Source organism: Pteropus vampyrus, unplaced genomic scaffold (assembly GCF_000151845.1).
Source record: "Pteropus vampyrus isolate Shadow unplaced genomic scaffold, Pvam_2.0 Scaffold20, whole genome shotgun sequence".
Taxonomy (NCBI): domain Eukaryota; kingdom Metazoa; phylum Chordata; class Mammalia; order Chiroptera; family Pteropodidae; genus Pteropus; species Pteropus vampyrus.
The window spans coordinates 218,182-240,130 of record NW_011888801.1 but is presented as its reverse complement, the minus strand read 5'-3'; the positions used below and the strand labels follow the sequence as shown (position 1 = coordinate 240,130).

General features: G+C 45.5%; 2 protein-coding genes across 5 annotated transcripts in view; both read left to right on the top strand.

Moving 5' to 3' along the window:
- The window catches only part of ASCC1 (activating signal cointegrator 1 complex subunit 1), an 81,716-nt gene extending 76,779 nt beyond the window's left edge, over window positions 1-4,937 (top strand). For 2 of the 4 annotated variants that reach the window (XM_011355200.2, XM_011355199.2), the window contains exons 10-11: window positions 3,270-3,387; window positions 3,618-3,779. In XM_011355200.2, the coding sequence (XP_011353502.1) occupies window positions 3,270-3,386 (117 nt within the window). In that variant the 3' untranslated portion in view covers window position 3,387; window positions 3,618-3,779. Of the gene's footprint in view, window positions 1-3,269; window positions 3,388-3,617; window positions 3,780-4,188 lie in introns of those variants that run through there. The other 2 variants (XM_011355198.2, XM_023527886.1) reach the window with 2 other exon arrangements.
- Window positions 4,938-5,083: 146 nt separating this feature from the next.
- SPOCK2 (SPARC/osteonectin, cwcv and kazal like domains proteoglycan 2) overlaps window positions 5,084-21,949 on the top strand; it is a 31,294-nt gene continuing 14,428 nt past the window's right edge. Inside the window, 3 exon segments of the mRNA XM_011355194.2 lie at window positions 5,084-6,411; window positions 10,384-10,574; window positions 10,577-10,860. Coding sequence (XP_011353496.2) covers window positions 6,368-6,411; window positions 10,384-10,574; window positions 10,577-10,860 — 519 coding nt within the window. The 5' untranslated portion in view covers window positions 5,084-6,367.

Below are 21,949 nucleotides of genomic sequence, written 5' to 3'. Positions count from 1 at the left end.
GTTAGGCTGCTTGGGTTTGAATCTCAATTTTCTTTCTTTTTCAGCTTTATGAATCTCAATTTTTCACCCTTTTACTTGTGTATCCTTGGGCAAGTTACTTAAACCTTTTAAACCTCAGATTCAACTATAAACTGGGGATTAATAATAGTATCTGCTTCTTGGGATTGTGAGGATGCAGTGAGATAATCACATAGATCCCACAGCATAATGCCTGGCACACATGCTTGCTCAATAAATGTTGACTGTTACGATCATTATTAGTGTTGTTGTCGGTACTTACATATGTATTATTTACCTTGATCTCTTAACCTGTAACAATATTGGCAATAGGTAACTTTGAATAAAAAATCTCCTGTTATGATACATTTGAGTTCATAAAATTTTAAGTTGATGTGGTAAAAAGCAAAGTCAAAAAACAAATGACATACTAGGGGAAAATATATTTGCCGTTTATAACAGACAAAGGGTTCATTTCCCTAATATATAAAGAACTACTACTCAGTTTTAAAATGGATAGTAATAAAGCTTTTATGATAAGACAGATTTCATGTGTTTAATATTTATTCTCAGAGCATACCAGGAAAACCCTAGGTTGGAGAAGGGCTTGGGACACATACAAACTAAAGATTCAGCCATGAGTGTGTAAATGTACCTGAATTTCGTTTTTGTTTTTCCATAAAATAGGCAGGAGTGCAACTTCCTGCTATTAAGTTAGTCAGAAAGGTCAGCTGAAGCCTGATTAAGTTTCACAAGAATATTAACCCTAGGGTACCACCAATGGCATCAAGGAGCCTGGGGGAGGCATACCAGCAACAAGGGATGTTCAGTATCACCACCCATGCGCAGTAAAACCCAAGAGTGTCCTTAAGGTGACCTTTCTCTGATTTAAATCATGCCCAGGGTGGAGATTTAAGATGTTAATGAAACATGCAACACATGAAGTAGTATGTAGTCATACTACGCATATGCTAAAAAAGAACCACCACTACATTGTTGCGGAGGGAGGGAAGGAAGATGAGGGATGACCCCTACCCTCAGAGTGCCTGTAAATATGCTATACCTGTAAACCTTTGGAAGTCACATTCATTCTCTTTCAGATGTGCTCCCTTGGTACATTAAGCTTTTGCTTTAGTAAACTTTTCTCTTTGCAAAACTGTTTCACCCATCCTCTTGATTTCTGAGAGACAAGGACCCCTGGGCTGGTAACAATAGCTCCTTCTCAGAAATGTTCCGTTGCTATTAATGGTACCTTCATATATGCCATTTACCCAGTCATCCATGATTCTTCTCATCTCCTTTTCTTATCTCTTTCCCCTCATTCAGAAAGCCACTGAATCTTTTATGTTTCATTCATGGTATTTCACATCTGCTCCAATCTTTCCAGGCCCATTACTACTTTAGTCAAGAGTCACTAGCGCGTGACTAAACTGCTGTTCTAGTTTCCTTTTCTTTCTTTCTCTTGTTCCTTTCTCCAGTCAGCGCCATACCTAGATTAATTTCCCTAAAACGTGTTTTCATCTTGGACCTCCAACCTTCCCAGAAGCTTTCACTGGTCCCCGGCTATCTAGAACGAAGTCTGACTTCTGAACCTGATCCGCATACCCCTTAATCTGATTTACCCTCTTTCTCTCTCTAGCCTTAGTCTTTCTCACTGCTTTTAGGAACCCTTCAAACATCTTAACCTAGTCTACTTGGCCTGGCCCACCATGTCCATTTCTGTCTTCACGCTGCCCGTCCTCCTCCTCTTTGCTAAGTCTTACATTGTACTTGCCAAGTAAAGTCAGAGGTAGGTAGGTCACTTTCCAGCTTTAGCTGTGGTATCTCCGTCACTTGGAAACACAGAGAACAAACAAAAGAGAAGGTAAAAGACCTATAGACTGATAATCTTTAGAAAGTAATTTGTCGAAAGTACAGTTGCCGTTTAGTTTGTTTTTATCTCATCTATTGTTTCTTTGGTTATGTCTTCTTTGTACCAAGAAGGCTTCAGTTTGCAAAGTTGTAAATCTGCCAGTCTTATTGACATGGCTTTCACTTCAAATTAACATTAAGGAAAGGGATTAGCAGATAACCTTTTGGGGCAGTATTTCTTTACACAAAAGGGTGGATATGGTTTGAACAGGCTACCAAAGTCAGGAAGAGCAGTTAATTGTTTAAATCAATGCAGACGAGAGCTGATCACCTTTCTGAAAGACAAGACAAGGCAGCACACAACCTCTAAATAGATCTTTGGGGTCAAGTTGATGTCATGTTGAAGAATCAATATTTACTGGGCTTTTATAAAGTTAGCCTTTAATGAACCCCAAGCATTTTGCTAGGCCATTAATTGCAGGAAGAGGAAAGGTGACAGTGGCTGAAGTTCATGGCTGTGAGGTAGTATAAAAATAAGAGAAGAGACAGCCACTTGCTAATGGGCAAAGGTCCTACTGGTAGGTTCTACTCAGACATTGTTGGTATGAATATCGAAAGGCTTTCTTGAGATCTTACTGACAGTTTAAGAAAGAGCAACTCTTTTTACTGGGATGAATTCTAATGTCATTTTAAAGTCTCTGTTAAAAATGTGCTAATCACAAGAGCAGGTCTCTCTCAGAGTTTGGCTTATCCCTCCCTCTGACATACTTGAAAGCTTTTAAAGTGAAGAATTGTGTAAAGAGCATTTACTTTAAGATGCTGGCTTGAATCCAAGTCTAATGAAAGGTTTTCGATAAATATTATCATTTGTACGTGTTATATCCAATAGAAGTGTTGCTCTGCCTGTTTTGTGTATATAAAACACTGGTTGTCAGAATCATTTGTGGGTCAGGAACCTTCTATTTTAGTCAGTGCTTCTAATAAATGTTGTTGACTAGGTAGAAGAATGTATTATATCAAAGTTTATCTGGGCTGTAACAAAACTAAGATTCTGCATAGTAACTGAAAGTTGTAGAAGCAGCTTTGTTTGGCCCTGTGAGTTAGGCCCAGGATGTTTGTTACAGGTTCTTGGTCATATCAGCTCAATAGATAAATTTTGGAATTGACTTTTCAGATCTCTTTCTCTAGTGCATTTTCTCAGAGGAGGCTTTAAAATTAACCAGAGAGAAGAGCTGCTATTCTTTTCTCACTCTCCTATCCCACCTCTCTAGGATCATTTTTCAGAATAAATGCTAAAAAGAAAAAACAGGTTTGTTTAGATTGTTGAGGTGTTTTTATAAGAGAACCTGATGTTTAATATTTTCATTTGTAATTTTTTTTTTTTTTGATATTCATTCTGTGTTTTTCTTTTTCCTTTTCAGCTATTTGAGAACTTTTATTTTGGTACTCTAAAGCTCAATTCAATACACATCTCTCAGAGATTCTCAGTAGACAGCTTTGGAAATTATGCCTCCTGTGGACAAATTGACTTCTCCTGAGGTAAAAGCAATAGAAATTGAACATCCTGACAAGGTGCTGAGGGAAAGTATAGTATCTTCATTTTAATTGCCAAGGAGGGATGTGAAAATTTGGATGGTGACTATCCTGGATGGTTCCGCATGGACACTTGATCTCTATTGGTTGTCCTCAGTCATTAGACTGTTAGCCAGGATGGTTGTGGGCACAAAGAGAACTGTGCCTGTAACCCTCAGTTTGTTCATCTTTTGCAGAGTCTACCTTTCTTTCCGAAGCTCTTCTCTGGAAAAGGACCTCTGAAGCCCATTTGCATTATTCTTATAAACCTACTGATTTTGCTTCAGTCATTAAAGTCTTTTGTATTGGTACTTTAAAAGAGAATTAAAGACATATGGTTTTATTAATCTCTCCACCTAGATCAAATGTGTGCAATTTTTAGAAGGTTTGATTTTTTTTCCCCTTCCCCTTATACCGTAAATTTTAATCACGACCCAGAATTTATTTTTTTTACTGTGGTGAAAAATACATAAAGTTTACCATCATAACCATTTTTAAATGTACAGTTCAGTAGTGTTAAGTATATTCACATTGTTGTAAAACATCTCCAGAACTTTCTCATTTTGTAAATTTGAAACTCATTTCCCTCTCCTACAGCCCCTGGTAACCACCCTTCTACTTTCTGTTTCTATGAATTTGACTACTACAGAAACTTCATATAAGTGGAATCATAATAGTATTTTCCATTTTGTGACTGGCTTATTTAACATAGTCTTCAAGATTCATCCATGTTGTAGCATGTGACAGGATTTCCTTTCTTTTTTACAGCTGGATAATATTCCATTCTATGTATACACCACATTTTGTTTATTCATTCATCCATCAATGGATACTTGGGTTCCCTGACCTCTTGGCTGTTGTGAAGTGCTCTATGGAACGTGAATGTACAGATATCTTTTTGAGACCCTGCTTTCAATTCTTTTACTACTCAGGATTTTATCTTCAGAAAAATAACTGTTAAAACTTTTACCTTTTATTTTGCTCTGTCCTTTTTCTTCTGAAGTTGGTAACTTTTTAGGTTTGTTAGATTCTTGTTCCTTCAGCCTATCCTAACCCTCCCTTCCCGTGCCACTGATGTAGTTGGAGTATTGTAGCCCTTTTATGTTTACTTCTCAGGGCAGCAGCATAGAAACAATGGTGATACGTGCATAGTTCCCTGGGAAAATGTCAGCTGCAGACGGTACTCCTTCCTTGCCACAGACCAACAGAGGAAAAGAGCTTCTGGTACAGCTTTTCCCCACCCATCAGTCCTGCCGCTGCTCTGCTTCCAGGGAGCTCCAGCCTCACTGTCACCTTTCTTCTCCCCCTCCTCACATCCTTTCTTCCCCCACATCCTCTCTTTCTTTCTCTCTCCTTCATTCCTTGTTCTTATCTTGATTCTTACGTTCTGTTTAAGAAGTTTGATTCTCAACGCTTGTGTTAAGGTCACTACATAGTGAGAGCTGTATGTAACACTCAGATTTGTTTATCATTGTGACTGCACAGAGCATTTGTGAATAAATGAATTTTCAAAGGAACCGTGTTTTTCTTTTAATATGATCATATAATTTTATAGTTTGACACCCTTAGTGTATGTTTGGGATACATTGTTGCCATCACATATTCACTGACATAGCTGTATCATTAATCCAGAATTTATATACTGGTGCCTGCAGGTTTGTTTTTTTTCCAGAAAACTTTCTACTAGTAATATTCATTTTTAATTTGAGATTTTACCTCGCTTACCTCTGTTAGATGACACATGGGAATGAATGCTCCCGGAGACTGTATTGAATGGGGAAGTCGACGGTGGGGGGTAATGCCCTTCTCTCATCTTGGTGCTACTTCTCTCTTACTGGATTCTTTCTGACAACTGCCACTGGGCAGCCTTGGCCAGGAGATAAAGACATCTTTTGGATGTCAGAGATTTATGACTTTATATTTTTAATAATTTTTTTTAAAGTTTTGTCTTTGGAAACTGTAACTTCCTATATCAAATACTAAATTCTTAAAAAGAATTGGAAAGTCAGTTATTTAGAATTTAGACGTAACTGTGCATTTAAGGACATATTATTATCGTTAAGTAATTTTTCATAGGTAATTTGCCTTTTTCATTCTCATTCTCTCATGACTGTATAGTGGATTTTTCTCACGTCTCTGTGACATAGTGACATTCTCTGATGGTTAATGGAGTGTGTGCTTATATTATGTTTTCTAGAATTTTGTAAATTGGTAGGTATTGGCAGAATTGGCGAAAAAATTTAACTTATCTTTAAAATTTTCTATTTAGAAGTTCACAGACAAATTTTTGAGATGCTATAACTCTAAAGAAAATAGAATTTTCTGCTGTTGTAGAAGAGAGAATAACAGTTTTGATATAGAACCTTTATGAAAGAGCAAGAATGGCAGAAAGCAAATAATTTTGGGTGGAGCTATAAGAATTTTTTACGATTCAGGGTCCCCTCTCAGCGAATAATGGGGTAAGTGTTGGAGGATTTGCTACTACGTTTATAATCAGATCTACCTTAATATTACCACTTTGCAAATCATTCTGCATTGAAATAGAGTTAAATTGTGCTTACTATAACTCCAGCCGTTTTTTTAGGCACTGACTTTGCCCTCAATTCCTGGAAGAGGGGAAAAAGACTCTCTCACTACAATTATTACACAAGATCTGTGTTGTTATATTAGGAATTTTGTCATGGAGAATAATTTTGATTTTTTTTTTGAGGCGGCACAGATGGACTTTATATCCATGATAGAGACATGAAACACGTTACTCACAAGAGTTATCTTTTAAGTGAATTTCAGAGTTTACTTCCTAGGACATTGATGAGAATCCAGCTTCATAATGACAGAAAGCTTTGTTCAGTTTTGCACTTGCACTGTGCTGTTTCCCTGGAGCCTGAGGGAACATGATGGCACCAGAGGCCACTGAGTTGAAAAACACCTCTTGGATTCCACCTTGATGCCTACAGGGAGCATGGATATACAAGCCCAAGGATGCTATAGGTGAGAAAAGGGGTTGCTATTATGGTTGTTTTTAATAATAGTGTTTTCTGTTGTTAATAAAGTGTTCTTTTAAACAGAGATAAAATTAGTTCACTTTGTGAAAAATCAATCTATACACTTTTTTTCAATGTGTATGTTATACTTCAATTTAAATATTTGTTTAAAAAATAAATTTCATCACTCAGAGGTTACTATTCTCCATGCATTTAAACACATCATATTGTTAAGTAATTTTTCACAAATAACAGCTAAAATTAGCTGAACACTAGGATTTGTTATTTATTTGTATATTAACTCATTTAATCTTCACAGTAGCCCACTTCAGTTGCTATTATCATCATCCTCATTTTACAAACTGAGGCTTAACAAAATTAAGAGATTTGCCTGAAGTGATACAGTTTGTACCATTGGTTCTTAAAATGTGATCTGTGGACCCCTGGGAGCCCCTTAGAACCTTTTAAGGGTATGTGTGAGGTCCACACTGTTTTCATACAACTAGTAAGGTGTTAGTTATTTGCTTTTTTTATTCTCATTCTCTCTCGAGGCTACAGTGGAGTTTCCCACAGGCTACATGACATGGTGACATAATCATTCTTGATGGTTAATGCCATATGTGCTTGTATATTTTTGTATTTTCTAGGATATTGTAAGTTGGAAGGTTTAGGGTATACGTAGTTTTAGAGATTAACTCAATTGGCTCTCAGTAATTCTACTGTGCTCTTACTAGCTATTTAAAGTTTTACCTGTTGTTATGGGCTGGATTGTGTCCCCTGAGAATTTATATGTTGAATCCCTCACACCCAGTGCCCATAATGTGGCTGTATTTTGGATATAAAGCCTTTAAGGAGGTAATGAAGTTAAAATGAGGCTGAGGCTGTTAGGGTGGGCACTAATCTAGTCTGACTGATGTCCTTATAAGAAGAGGAAATTTGGACACACAAAGAAATATCAGACATACGCACGGACAGAGAGGAAAGACCTGTATGACACAGTGAGAAGGTGGCCATCTTCAAGCTAAGAAGAGAAGTCTCAGGAGAAACCAAACCTACCAACACCTTAATCTTGGACTTCTAGCCTCCATAACTGTGAGAAAATAAATTTCTGTTGTGTAAGCCACTCTGTGGTGTTTTGTTATGGCAGCCCTGGCAAACTAAGGCACTTGCTATAATGCCGAAGCTAATCTACCTGACTTCTTTTGAGACAGACATTAAAGAGATTTGAAAAAATGTAAAACAGTGTTACTTTTCTCACAAATCTTTTTTGGGGGAAATGCAGTCGTTTTTCTTAAAATGTATTTTGTTAATATGTGATACGTTCATTGTTATTTTTTTAATAAATTTTTTAAATTCTTCGTTTTTTAAAAAAGATTTGATTTTTTTAGAGCAGTTTTAGGTTCACAGCAAAATTGAGAGGAAGCCTTAGTTTTATTTTCAAGTACAGTAAATTATAGTTATATCTATATCTCACATAAACAAAAGTTCTTAGGGGCCCTCAATAATTTTTGAGTGTACAGGACTCCTGAGACCAGAAAGTTTGAGAACTGCTACACTGTACTTTCTTCCAAGGAATGATATTATATATGACCTATGTAATGAGCTTTTCTCAACAAGCAATACATAGTGGATCACATTAGCTGCCATTAGCTTCAGATCTACATCATTTTTTAATGTCTACACAATATCCCACTGTGTGTATCTATTGTAATTTCATTAGTTGGTCCCTGACTAATAGACAGTGCGCTGGTCTCCAGGTTTGGCTATTCAACAATTCTGGTTTGAGTATTTTTGTGCATTTGTCATTTATACTTGTGAGATCATCTGGAAATGGGATTAAATGGTTTTGAAGATGTGGTTAAATATAAGTTTCTTATTTGGAAACTAAGGTTTCTCCATTGTGTATTGCTAAATATGAAATACAAACAGAAAAATGCATAAAACATTTGCACCATTTGACAAATAAACCCAGCAATGTTTGGGCCCATTGGTTTGAAAGGCGTCGCCTGCTAGTACTCTCAAAATTTAGGAAAACCTTTTCTTTGTTATAAACTATAATTATTGCCTGTTTTCTACAACTCTTTTATCCGTCATCTGGAAATTTGGATTCTCTTTCCTAAATAGCTTTAGTCTTGGTTTAACTAACAGTCCTAGACTGTTGGCGATTTGCTTTCAGCACAGGGCTGTGTGACCCAGCTTTACGATGCTGCTGAAAGGCAAGTCCCACTGGAGTTGCTGCCCAGGAGTGTGGGAAATATTTTGATGTTCAGAGGTCTGGAAACAGCTATTGTCTTTTTTGATGGGCATCTTGCCAATGCCTTTCCAAACTTTTGGGGCAACTTTGGTAATTGTAGAAGACCAGAGACTTCATAAGGTAGTGCTGGAATGGGAGAGCTCTATCTAGAATCTACCTCCTCAGTGCCTTGGAGACCTGTAATTAGCTTTGCTAAAAGACTAGAATTGAGATGTTGGGAAAGATGTCAGCTTTTAGTACATCTTCAGAACTATGGGGCATCATAGCCTTCTCTTCCCAACCTGAGGGAAGAAGAACTAACATTTTTAAATGCCAACTATGCTCAGGCAATTAGTATCTAATTTTGCATCAGTTTCACAGCAATCTTCTGAGGTAGGTGATATTATCATTGATTTAGAGATAGAAAATAGATTAGGTAATTTGCCTAAAACCTAGCTATTAAGCGCGATTCCACCCCCAGTCTATATGACAACAAACTGCGCTCTTCTATACAGTGCTGCTATACCTCCCAGCAAGGCTGCTTTATTTTCTGTGAAATGAAGGTGTTAATGGCCAGGGCCTCATTGCAGCACCACCTCCAAGTCCAACTGCAAAGGACAAAGAAAACACGGAAAGGAAGCTATTGTTTTCTGTTTCCCCAAGGGGACTCCAGCCCAAGCCATTGATGCAGTTAGAATTCCAAGGCCTGACTCAGAGTGACTATGAACCTTATAACCTGTGTTTTTCCTACTGATTAAGATCATGTTTTTCATTGCCTTTGATTTGTTTTTTTAAGATTGCGGTAACCAAGTTTTTTTTTTTGTTTTTTGTTTTTTGTTTTTTAATAAAAACACAATCTAGGGCTTGGGTCCCAAAAGTTCAGTGTTTTGTCCTGTCAAATTCTGTTTCCTCTTCAAATTATTTGCAATGTGAACCTCACCTTATTTCTGCTCTGATCCTGAAACCGTGCACAGCATTCCCAGCTGATATGTCAGCACATTTCTACAGGCAATGATAAGGGTCACAATTTTAACAAAAACCTAAACACCTCGAACGAAACCAGCCCCTCTCTTCCCCAGTAGCTTATTAAAATCAACTTGTCAAAACCATGAGCAAATGTGCGTTTTCCAAATTTGCACCTTCAAGGCAGATGAATGGTCAGACATTTGCCTTTCAGGGTTGCTCTAGGAAGAGGTAACAAAAGGGGTGACAGCCCTTAAACAGCTGCTTAGGGAGGAGGACATATGCCTATTATAACAGCTATTCAGTGCTCAGGGCTTCCCTTGAAAAGAGCTTATGAGGCTAGGGAGCAATAGTTCTGAGGCAGCCAGGTGTTATATGGCTTTTGTCTTCACGAAGCCACTCATTACTGTAGAGCCATAACTCGCAAGAAGCCAGCTGTCAGGGCTGTGGCTCAGGCCCCTCTGGGTGGGAGGCAAGGGGAGAGGAAGAGTGTCTGAGGCTAAATCCCCTTTTAGACACCTGAGCCTGGCTGGCTTTGTAACCGGAGAATTTCGTGTCTTCCTCCACTCCCATCCTCTCCCATCCTCCCTGGGGAGCCTCCTGCGCTGTTCTTGCTCCTCACCCTTGGAAAGACAACAGGGCTGCCCGGGGTTTGGATTCCTTGGTTTGCAACTCCCTGAGTGCTGGGCTGGGCTGGGCTCTGCTGCGGCTGGCTGGCATTGGGCACTCAGATCTAGCGCTTCCCTTTGAAACCTACCCCCTCCTTTTTTTTTTTTTAACCAGGTATGATGATGTCAAACGTGATGCTGATGGTACAGTCACAGACACGGCCCCTCCTGGCGCAGCCTCTCTGATTCTCCCTCTCCCCGCGCTGGGCTTTTTCAGACAAGTGCATCTCCTAACCAGGTCACATTTCAGCCGCGACCCACTATCCATCCGTCTGTCACCGGAGTCAGACCGAAGGAGAAGGGCTGAGGAGACGACAGCGTTTGCTTTGCCAACTGTGGCGTGGGAGGAAGGACATTAAAATACTGCAGAAGTCAAGACCCCCCAGGTCGAACCCAGACCAGGATGCATGCCCCAGGCTGCGGACCGCTGGCACTGCCGCTGCTGCTCCTCGCCGCGGCCGCCCTGGCTGAAGGCGACGCCAAAGGGCTCAAAGAGAGCGAGACCCCCGGCAATTTCATGGAGGACGAGCAATGGCTGTCGTCCATCTCTCAGTACAGCGGCAAGATCAAGCACTGGAACCGCTTCCGAGATGTGAGTCTGCAGGGCCACGAGGGCTGAGGGCCGGGGACATGGGTTTGGGGAGGGAGCTTTGGAGTGGAGACCCCCGCGCGGGGAGCGGCGGGTGCACATCGCAGCCAGAGGCTGCTGTAACCCAGCCTGCGAGTAACTGCGCTGCGAGTAAACAACGCGCACCCAGCAGGCTCCGGCTAGTCGTCGCCCTCTCAGCATGGCGCCCCCTCTTTGGGTTCCGCTGGCCTGGAAGCTGGTGGACTTGAGACCCCCCCCAAAGTCTCACACCCGCCGAGGCAAGGAGTCGCTTAGGGGACGCGCACTCGCTACAGGGTCTCTCCCGCAGGCTGGGCGTGGAGAGGGGTGCAGGATGCAGGTGGGGTGCAGGGCGGGAGGTGGGGTGGGGGGCCCGGCTAAGGCCGGGCTTCTGCCTCCCCCTTTTTTGGTGAGCCTCCCCCAGGAGTGCACCCAGCGGGGTGGATGCTGCAGGCTCCACATACGGGGCACTGCAGAAGGGGCAGGTCTGGGTGGGGCTGGTGGAGAAGATAGCGTGGTCTTGTGCGAGTGCCCTCTGTTCCCACCTTGGGCTTTGGGGGAAACCGGCACAGAGGGGACTGGACCCTTGGCTGGGGCTTTGAGTTGGGGGATGGGGAGGGTCCTAGCCATCCTCATAAGGAGAGATGGTGAAAGGCGTGTCCGTGATGGAGGGAGGAGGAGCGCGAGATGGCGGTGAAAATACCCGAGGCCACCCCCGGGTGGCCTCAGGGCAGGTCTGGGGTGCCCATGCAGAGTGGTGTGAGCACGAAGAAGGGAGGCTCGTTTTCCTGGAACAACCTTTAACAGAGGAGCCCAGCCTCGAGCTGAGGGAGAGGTTCCAATACGGCGGAAAGACTCCACAGCCCCCTGGGCTTGAAAAGCAGACGGGACAGCCCAGCAGGGTCTGGGGGCCCTCCGCTGATGGCCGCCGGAACCCTGGCTTAACCTTGGGCGGAACTTCGTGGGGTGGGGGTTGGGAAGGTGGCTGCGGAGGAGCCGGCCTCGCTGCACCACTTTGTTTACGGGCACCTGTAGATCAGAGGGGAAACCGGAGGTGGTGTTCCCAGAGAGGGAAGTGAGAGTGAGGAGGGGAGGGCAGAGGGCGTGGCTGGGACCCAGAGATGGGAGGGTGTGTGAGGTGGAAGATGGGCCCGGATGCGTTAGTGGAGACAACTGCTGGTCCGGGCGACCCAGTGCTCTCAGACGCCAGTTCCCAGAAGGCCTCTTCTAGGACCCCAGTTCTTGCCCCTCATTCCCCATATTCTCTCATCGCACCTACCTAGTACAACACAGGCCACACCGTGACCTTTCTCATCTTACCGTAAACTGTACATCCAGAAGTTCCTTAGAAATGTGTTTAAAACATGCATGCTTCATATGATATTCAGCCAAATGTTGGGAGGACACAGAGATATGGATTTTTTGTTATCAGGAGAGAAGCGACTGTTTCTCTCCAAAGTCATGCTGGTAGGCTGTAATTCATCAGAAGGAGTCGCGTGCTGCCAGGTCCTCTGGTGAGTGGCCTTGGCCCCAGAGTGGGGCCAGCCAAGGCAGCGTGGAGCTCCAGCCAAGCCTTTTCCGCTGCCCCTGCAGGCCCAGCACAGATTAGCTGCAGTCGCCTGCCACTGCCTGGGAAGCAGGCTGGCCATAGCAGCAAGGGGGTGACAGCAGGTTGGCCCATCCAGAATCCATGTGTCACTGGTCCAGGCCTCCCTCAGACTTACTGGCTGTTTTTATCTTCCAAAATGGGACCAATGAAGGTCAGAGGGAAAAGAAATGCTTAATCAGAACAGTAAAGGTTTAAAAATAAAAGATGCCTCCCCACCTCCCTTCTTCCACCTGCTTCCAATAGCCAACTCTGTGGGTGAGGATAAATGATTGGCTGCTTGACCCTTGGCACAGGGCTGCCCACCTGTCTCCCTGTATTGGTGCCAACCACTTCTGCCTTCCTGAAACGCTCATAAGGAGAAAGGCACGAGATTTGAAATTCTGCAGGACTTGCCCCCATGGGATCCATGGAAAGCTTTAGGGCATGTATCACTTTGGTTGGCCTCTAAAACCCCGTTTAAGATAGCCCTGGCTGCAGGACAGGATCAGAGAGAGAAAGAGGACAAGGAAGGCTGGGCAAGAGGGTCTGGCTCTGGGAATCTGTTGGCAGCATCTGCAGAAAGTCAGGAAGCTGCTAGCTCAGAGCCATTGCATTGCATAACTTTAGGGATGGCACAATGTGAATGGCACCCCTGGAGTTGTGCATTGCACGGACTGTACAAAGGGGCTCTGCCAGCACTGCAGACTCTTCTCATCCCTCCTGTTAATAGAGGCCCCAATTCCTACTCTAAAGGCTGAAGGCCCTCTAGTCGCGCACGTTAACATCAGGCTTTATATTCATTTCATCAGGCTAGCTTTCATGAAAATATGCTCCTTGATTCTTCAAAGGTGTTTCTGTTGAACCTCTAAGGTGTTGCCAGGTCGAGCTAGAACCTTGTTTATAATCAATCATGAAATGGTACAGGGTCCCCAGTTCTCCTTGGTGGAAGGCAGAGCAGGAGTGGAATATTCTCAGGAGATAGGATTGAGGAATTGGTAGTATGAGTGGGGGACATTTCTCATTAAATGATGTTGACTGAATTGAGGGGGAAGATTGAGAGAATCATGTCAAAGAGGTGAGGAAAACGAAGAAGAGGAGGAAAGCTTGGGCAGTTGCTCCAACGTGAAATTGATCCGAGCTGGTTAGTGGGGAATTCAGCTTAGCATTCTTTCTCTGAGCACTAGGATTATAGGGGAGGCAGGATTTACCAGTGAAGTAATCTTCCCCTCCAGTGGGCATAGGGCTCTCATATCCTGTGCCTGGGCAGATCTCGTCTAATGCTCAGTGCCCTGCAGCTGAGGAGGAGGGAATTTCATGTCAGAGGAGATGGGGAGGTTGTGATCTAGCTGCGTCCTTCCCTGAGCAGGCCTGGGCTCTCAGAGCCCTGCTCCCCAGTGCTACCATCTCTGGATTCACTCCTTGCAGAACGAGGCAGGATTTTACTGTAGGTCCTTGGACCAAAGCATCCAGAGTCTCAGAGATCTAGATGCACATTTGAGAGGAGACAGGCCCATTACACAGCATTCTTCTGGTAGGCTCCAAGAGCCTGGCTGGCTAGGCAGCACTGACTGTTCTTTTTCTTCCTGACTCTTTTATACTTTGTACTTCCATTAAATTGTAATAATATTTATGAGTGTCTAGCACTGTGCTTGGCACCCAGGAGGCACACAGTTAATATGTGTTGAATCGTTGATTACAGTGAGTGCTTACATCTGCTATTCCCTGCAGTAAGCATTTCATATGCATTGCCTCTTGTGCCCCTCAACAACCTGTGAGATAGTTATCATTACTTTGTAGTCCACCTATTTTGTGGTTGAAGACATGGAGGCATAGAGAAGTTATTACCCAAGGGTCAAATAGCTAGTAAGTGGCAGAGCTGGGATTTGAACCCAGTTCATCTAATCCAACTCTGCATTTCAGGAAACTCTAGGCCTAACCCTTAGTGAAAATGGAAAAGAAGAGCCTACTCTGAAGAACAAAGTCTAGCGTGGCTTGTGCCCTACGAGTCTCAAGGATGCCCTGGGCAGGAGTAGTACCTCCGAGGAAGGTGGGCCAAAGCCCTCAGTGCCTACATCAGCCTGCCTCCAGGCTGCTTCCCACCCCCTGGCCCAGTGACACTCCAAAGGCAGCTCTCCACCCAGGAGAAGCAGGAGGGCCGGGTGCTGGGAGAGCTCTGGCCTGGGAGTCGGAAGGCTTGAGTTCAGGTTCTGGCTCTGCCACTGGCTGGGCATGTGATGCCAGGTATGTCACATAACCTCTCTGAGCTTCAGTTTCAGGCAAAACCGAACTTCAAGTTTCAGGCAATACTCTTCAGTCCCATAGAAAACTACCAGATGGATCATCATTTCTCAGGCGAGCCTACACCATGCCTCAGTCTCCATGAGAATGTTGATGAATGTTCAACTCATTCATTCGCTGCAGATCTGAGCAACTCCCATATGCCAGGGCTTTACCATGATATTGGGCTCTGGCCCAGGGAAATATTGCCTGCTGGCTAGTCAGGATTCTCATGTTTTTATGATCACCAAGTAGGCCAGTAGCAAGTTTTTAGCCACAAAGGGGCTTCCTTATTACCACCTCTCCCCCTCCCTGCCCCACTCACCTAGACCAATGCAAGTGTGGGGGTGAACCGCACAGATATTTGTAGATAAGTATGAGTGTGTGAGAAGAACCCCAAACTGGGTCAGAATGGAGTCCATAATTGGGGTTTGGGGTAGGTGGGTGAGTCTTTCCTTATCCTTCTCCTCTACCATAGTTTTGAATCCTCTCTCACACTGAGCAGGGTGGCATCTTCCAGAGTGGTGTCAGCAGGGTGAGGGACTCTTGAACACCCAGCGGGGCTCTAAGCCTTGGGAAGAGAGGATGAGAAGAGCACTCTGCCTGGAGAGGATGTCATATGCTCCTCTTGTCTTCTAGCCAGTCTGAAGAGGATAGAAAGCCAACAACACCTCCTCCCATTCTCCAGAAGGTCAGGAGGCTGTCTGGAGGAGAAGAGCTCTATCCTACCCTAAGCCCCAAGGGACTGGGAGAGCGCTCAGCTTCTCTTTCTTGTGAGAGGACAGAACCAGCTGTGTGGCCTTGGGGGAGCCATTTCACATTTTTGGCTCTTGATATTCCCATTACTTTAATGAGTAGGCTAAACAGAGTAATCTACAGAGCTCTTATCATTTTATGACTCCAGGAAGATGGCACTAGAGCCCGTCAACAGTCTCTCCACCCACAGACATAACTCACCCATCCCACCCTATCCCTGCCACCAACTGGCACCAAGTCTTAGATTTTAGAGAAGGGATTTCCCTTTTGCTCCTGAGGAAGTATCTGTGACCAGATCAGGTAGGGTATATGTTAGCCAGAGACTGAGAAACCTGAGAAATGGAGCCTAATATCATCTTTGGGCAAACAGCTGACTGGGAATGGACATACCATTCCCATATTTGTTTATTGCAGGTATAACATGGGTCGTTTTTGGAAACAAGGGAAGTGTGCGACCAGGCATAGGCTTGTATACAAAGCTAGACACCACTGTGTCTAACCCTATGGGCAGACTGAGGCCCAGCTACAGGCTGTAGGGTGATGTGGTTCTTGAAATGGAACAGCCTCTGACCCCCTGAGGTCTCAGCTAGTGTTCAGTTGTAGGTATAGCTCCTTCCTCGGGGTCCCTGTAGTATTTATTGGCCTTAAATGCATTTGGCACATGTTGGTGCTGCCTCGTGGCCTCACTCTGTGGGCTTGTATCTCAAGAGTACTCCTGCTAGTATTTTTAATGTGTGTTTATCACATACCTCCCAAGGTAAGCCCCTGAGGACAAGGTCTGGGAATAGACTGCTTGGTGTACCTTACCACCCTGTCCTCGAGCATTGCGCAGGATGTTTGTACACACAGTGGGTGCTCAATATAAATTATGCACTGTGGAATATGAGAGCCAGAAAGGATCTCAACTCACCCATCTCTGAGACTTTCCCTGTCTCCTATAGGTAGTGACACTGTGGGTTCAGACAGCAGAGCGCCAAGGGGAAGTTGTGGCTCTGGGCCGAAACATATTGGTTATTTGGGGAGCTCTCTCCCTCTTTCTGGACCTCAAAAGGTTGGAATAGTCACTATGAGAAAGCTGGCACTCTGACTCTCCAGTGATTCATTTGTAGGATAAGGGAGTGAATGACACTGTGGAGGAAGATTCTCCCTTAGCCCCTATGTTGGTGGGCCTGGGCCTGATTGCAGCCTGCTTCCCCCTCTCTCCTGGGGGGTGGGGGCCTCTAAGCCCTCCACCTCCAACCTCAGTATGCCTGCAGAGCAAGCCAACCACACCCATCAGACCTGTGTTCCTTCAAGAGAATAGGTTGCTCAAGGCAGGGCATCCTGACACGCCTACTCTCTTCCCAGACATCTGAAAAGAGGTCAACACTGCACTCAGCAGCAAGGACAAGTCAGGCCTCACTGGTGTCTTACCTCTGCCTGGATGCAGCCTTCTTGCTCCTTCCCTGATCCCTTGTTTCCTTGCACAAGTCGGAGGACGTGTAAAAATCTGAACTTGTTCAGGCTCCTTTTCCCCTCTTCTCAAAGTTCTCATTTGGGAAGAATGGGGAAGCGGAACCATGGAACCTCAGCAGCATTAAGCACGAAGCACTTAGCTCCCACATTTTATAGGTGGAAAAACAGACCCAGAGAGGGACAGGCATATGAGAACCCGTCTATCCTCTTTCCACACCATGTCTGTGTTTCCTCGGCTCCCATCTCTGGGTCTTCCTCAGAACCTCTGACTTTGAAATCCTGCCTTCCACTCATGTTCCAAAAGGGAAAATGAGGTCCGGAGGCAGCTACCCTGTTCTCTGCCCTTTATAGACCCCTGGGGTCTATTTCTGCTGCCTGGAGCAGAAATCCAAAGACTGGTGAGTGGCCTCAGATGTCCCTTGAATTAGTGGAGAGGTCAGGCCCGGGGAGTATAGGGAGGGTGTTGGTGCGGGCATACCTGAGGCCAGGTAGAGCTCCTGGCATGCAGGGAGTGATAAGCACATTTTTGCCCTCCAAGGAAATTCCTCCAGGGAGAAGAGGTGGGAGGCAGGGAGTCTGCCAGATGCCTGTCTCCTGTTTGTCCAGGCCTAACAGCCTCTGCCGCTCCCTCTGAGAGAGGAGCAAATATTTAATGACTGCTCCTGTTCCCAGCCCCCTCAAGATGCCTTCTGCCTGGCATGTGATGGGGGTGTCAGCCCTCTGCTGAGAAGGAACCCAGGCAGCCTCCACATGGTCCTCCTCATTCCTTCCAGAGTTCCTCACTCTGTTTACAGGAATGAGCAGACGGAGGCCCTGGACACAAGTCTCCCCACTCCTGGGCCTTCTCTGAGGGACTGGCTCCATTGGAGGCCCCCTCACCTGAAGAATGCAGCAGAAATAATGCTGGGGATAGAGCCTTTCAGAGGTTGAGAGAAGCCTGGCTCACTTCCATCTTTAGAGGTTCTTGATCTATTAAGAAATGAAGAAATGCCATAACAGGGTTATAAACGTTGTGGTTTATTTTAAAGTCTCATGATAAACATCTTTCGGTCCCATCGGTGTAGATCTTCAGTTAGAAACAATATCAAAAATCTGTATTCGAGGCTTATTGTGACTATAAAACCCAAAAGTGCATCTTGCTCACCCCTTCCCCTTGTGTGCCAAAGAAATCGGCTTTAGTGGTCCTGTTTTGTGGCTTTTGAAAGTACAGAGCTTCCCAGTTTACAGAGTAATGTCTCAGACATTATTGTACTGGGTGGGGCCCTCTGCAGCTCAGGGAGGAAGGAAAGGGCGTCATTCCATTTTATAGATGAGGAAGTGGGGTCCAGTGAGGGCAGGACCCTCTAGCCCGCAGTCTTGCTAGCAATCAGAGGTAAGGCCAAGAGGTAACCCAGTGCGCTGATTCCATGTTGCGGGGGGAGGGTCAGTCTCCTCATCACACTGTGCTGCAGAGGCAGGTGGAGTTTTGCTCAGGTGGATTTTAGCCCAATAAATCGGGTCCTTGGGGAGACTGTTCTTTCTTTGCTCTATTCACTGCTGTGTCTTATCCTCCCCACCAGATGGAGAGGCTGGGAGAGATTGGGTTAATTCAAGCTGTGAAGTGAGCGGGTGATTTTGGTGCTAATTAAAATGACAGGAAGTAAACAGTGCTTGGAAACACCCAGCATGTGCCCCTAAGCCCAGCTAGGCCTGCACACTCACCACCATTTCTCCCCCAGCTTGGCACGATGGGCCCCGTCTCCATGGCAACCGAGCTGAGCCACAGAGATCAAAGCTGGAGATGGGTTAGCTCCAAACCAGCGTTGAGTGAAGGAGTTTTTTGGAAAGTGCCTGGAGAAGTGGGGCCCCCCAGTTGTCTTCCCCACCACTGCCAGCCCCTCCTGCCTGGGGGAAAGCAGGGCTGATGTGGTGGGAGAGACCACCATGGGCTGGGATTGGGCTGTGTCCAGCCCCAGGCCTCAGACTTTTTTCACCTGTAATGTATATGGAGCAGTACAGAGTCCTGGTTAGGGTTACAGATTCTGGAATCATAGTTCTGGGTGTGCAAATACTCTTCTGCTGTGCAATTGATGTGTGATCCCGAATGAGTCCCTTAAGCTCTCCAAGCCTCAACTTTATCACTTGAGAAATGGGGATAATAATAGTAATTTTTTCTTTGGGTTGTTATGACGAGTAAATGAGCTGATGAATATAAAGTGCTTAGCACAATGCCTCCCACATGGTAATTGCTGAAAAGATGTTAGCTATTATTAGTAGTATTTTTACTATGTGCTTAGGTGCTGGCATAGACAGATGAACTTTATATGGTCCTTGTCTTCAAGGAACTGGCCATCTAAATAGGGCAGAAGCAATAACATTGCTTGGTATAACCAGAGCAATAATAAACTACTACCAGGCACCTTTGGCTTGAAAGAAAGCTGAGCAGGTTAGGGAAGATGATAACCGAGCTACGTTTGGAAAGATGAGTAGAAGTTCCTGGGTTGGATGCAAACACACGTTCCAGATGGAGGAGAAGGCTGTGCCATGGTCTGGCCTCGCCAGAGTATCAGCTGGAAGGACATAGGGCTGGGGTGGCTGGAAACAGATGAAGGGTAGGTGGACTTTCTTCTGTAGGTAACAGAGACCAGTGAGGATTTTAAAATATATTTACGGTGCTTTTGCCCTTCATTAAAAGAGTAAAACGTGTTCACATTGTAAGAAATTTGGAAACTTGGAAAAAAGGCAAATACATGCCCAAATTCTCTGTATTCCTACCCCCCCTCCCCCACCTCCGCCCCCCGCCGAGGAAACTACTATTGGTATAAATCCTTTTTACCTATTCACCTGTTAAAACATTTTCCAGAATGAGAGCAAACTGTATATTCAGTGAAGAGTTTTAAGGAGAGAGAGACATGATAATAATTGTGTTCTGGAAAGATCCGTGTAGCTGCAGCAGTGTGGAGGACTGACAGATGGACAAAGGGAGACCCCTGAGGAAACACTACAGTGATTGAGGTCAGCGTTGGGAAAGTAGGAGCAGTGGGTGTGGCAAGGAGAGGGCAGGCTAGAGCGAGGAGGAAGTGGAGTAGGCAGGACAGGGGAAGATAAGAACGGGGAAGAGTCTGGCTTGACATTGTAAGATTGGAAAGGGCTACATGATATATGCTCCAAAGGAAAAGCCTGGAGTTGGGAGTCAGGAGGCTGGGTTCTAGTGAGCTGGCCTCATCCTCTGTCACTGAGCATCTGCTTTGCGCACAGCACTGTTAGAGGGAGAGAATAGCTGCTCTTTTTCATCTCTGAGGCCCCATGTGAGAGGTGAAGACACAGAGAAGATAAGAAGAGCATTAGACAAGATGTGGAGCTGAAAGGCCCTTAGACCTGAGAGCTGGTGCCGTGGGCTCACTCAGCTGCCTGCTTAGCCCCAGCGGGAGGTCTCCAGAGCCAGCCAGCCAGGAGATTGCAGTGGGCTCAGGTGGGACTTGGGCAGTGTATGGTTTAAGAAGCTCCAAGGGTGATTCTGATGTGCAGCCATAGCTGAGAGGTACCCACGTGGCACAGAGGAGGACTCTTAACCCTGAGGGGAAGTGACTTGCTGAGGCTACACTACGAGGAGAGTTTAAAGCAGATTCCAGGTCCAAAGTCTTCCTTGCCTCTTTCCCTGCCCTCTTCTCACTGCCAGACTCTGCTCCTCTCTTAATGAGAGACCCCACCTACCTATAAGGTGGGGTGTCGGGTCAGTCCTGTCGAGTCCAGTCCAGGAGTCCTGGCCCGCTTCCTCACCTGTTTTGTGACCCTTGGCCAGTTGTTCTGCCTCTCTGAGCCTCAGTTTCCTCAGTTTTTATGGGGTTAATTCTAATGGTCCTGCTTACTTCACAGGGTTATGAGGGTAAAAGGAAGACAGACATAAACACATTTGGAGAGGACTTAATTTAAAAGCACCATGAAACACAAGCCATGGTGCACTTGTACATTCCCAACGTTTTTCCACGTGCCAGCTCTGTGCTGAACACACCAGGTGCAGAGGTGGTCACGGGTGGCCAGACCAACCAGGTGAAAGAACCAGGTGAAATAGATGTGCTGTCCTTTTCCCAGAACTTTAGATCTCAACCTATGGCCCATCTCTCCACTGGCCCGGCCCTCACTCCAGGGCAAATCCCCCTTTCTCAGGGGAAAACTCCATCTATGGCAGCAGAGGCAGTGGAGCTAAGGCAGAATCGGCCAGGGCAGAATCAGGCCTCCTTCTCCTGAGAAGACCTGGTGCCTTTATTGGACCATTTCTCACAAGTGCTAATGAGCCCACTGGGTACCATAAATAGACACTGATAAATTGAAAGGCGTTATTCACACTTGCCAACAAACACCTCTTTTTCAGCTTATGGATGGGCCAGCCCACACCCTACCTCAGGGGGCCTAAGTGTGGCCCTGGGCTCTGCCCCCATGCTGCCTCTTAGGACTTCCCCCGTCACCTGTCCCCCCCTGAGGCCCCTTGGGGGCAACTCTCCTCATACCTCTCCCTGCAGTGGCCTCCCTCTTCTCTACTTCAGGGGCTTCTTGTGTGGCCTCTGCCCATTTTCTGCTTCTCCACCATTTTCTTCACCCAGAGTCCATGATCTCTTCTGCTCTAACAGCTTTTATTTGTTGAGTGCTTTCTGGACACCAGGCACCCCACAGACACAATCTCTTTTAATCTCTGAGTAGTCCCAGGAGATAGGTGCTGAGCTCCTAAAGGTCAGGGTGCTCGCTTGCCCAAGGCAAGCTGGCAAGGGGAGCATGGGGGTTCTGTGTGATGCCATGGCCTCTCTCCTCACCCCTCTCTGTCCAGCTGCTCCTGTTCTCCTGGGGGCGAGGGTCCTGGGATCCAGAACCACTCAGGTCTCCCTTTACCCGCTCAACACGGTGGAGACAGGGAGCTTAGCTAGAACCGAGGACAGCACTTGTATACAGAAGGGGCTCAGTTGCTGCAGGCTGAATCAGGGGGAGAAGCTGGCTCCACACCAGGGCTCTAACTAACAAGCTGGA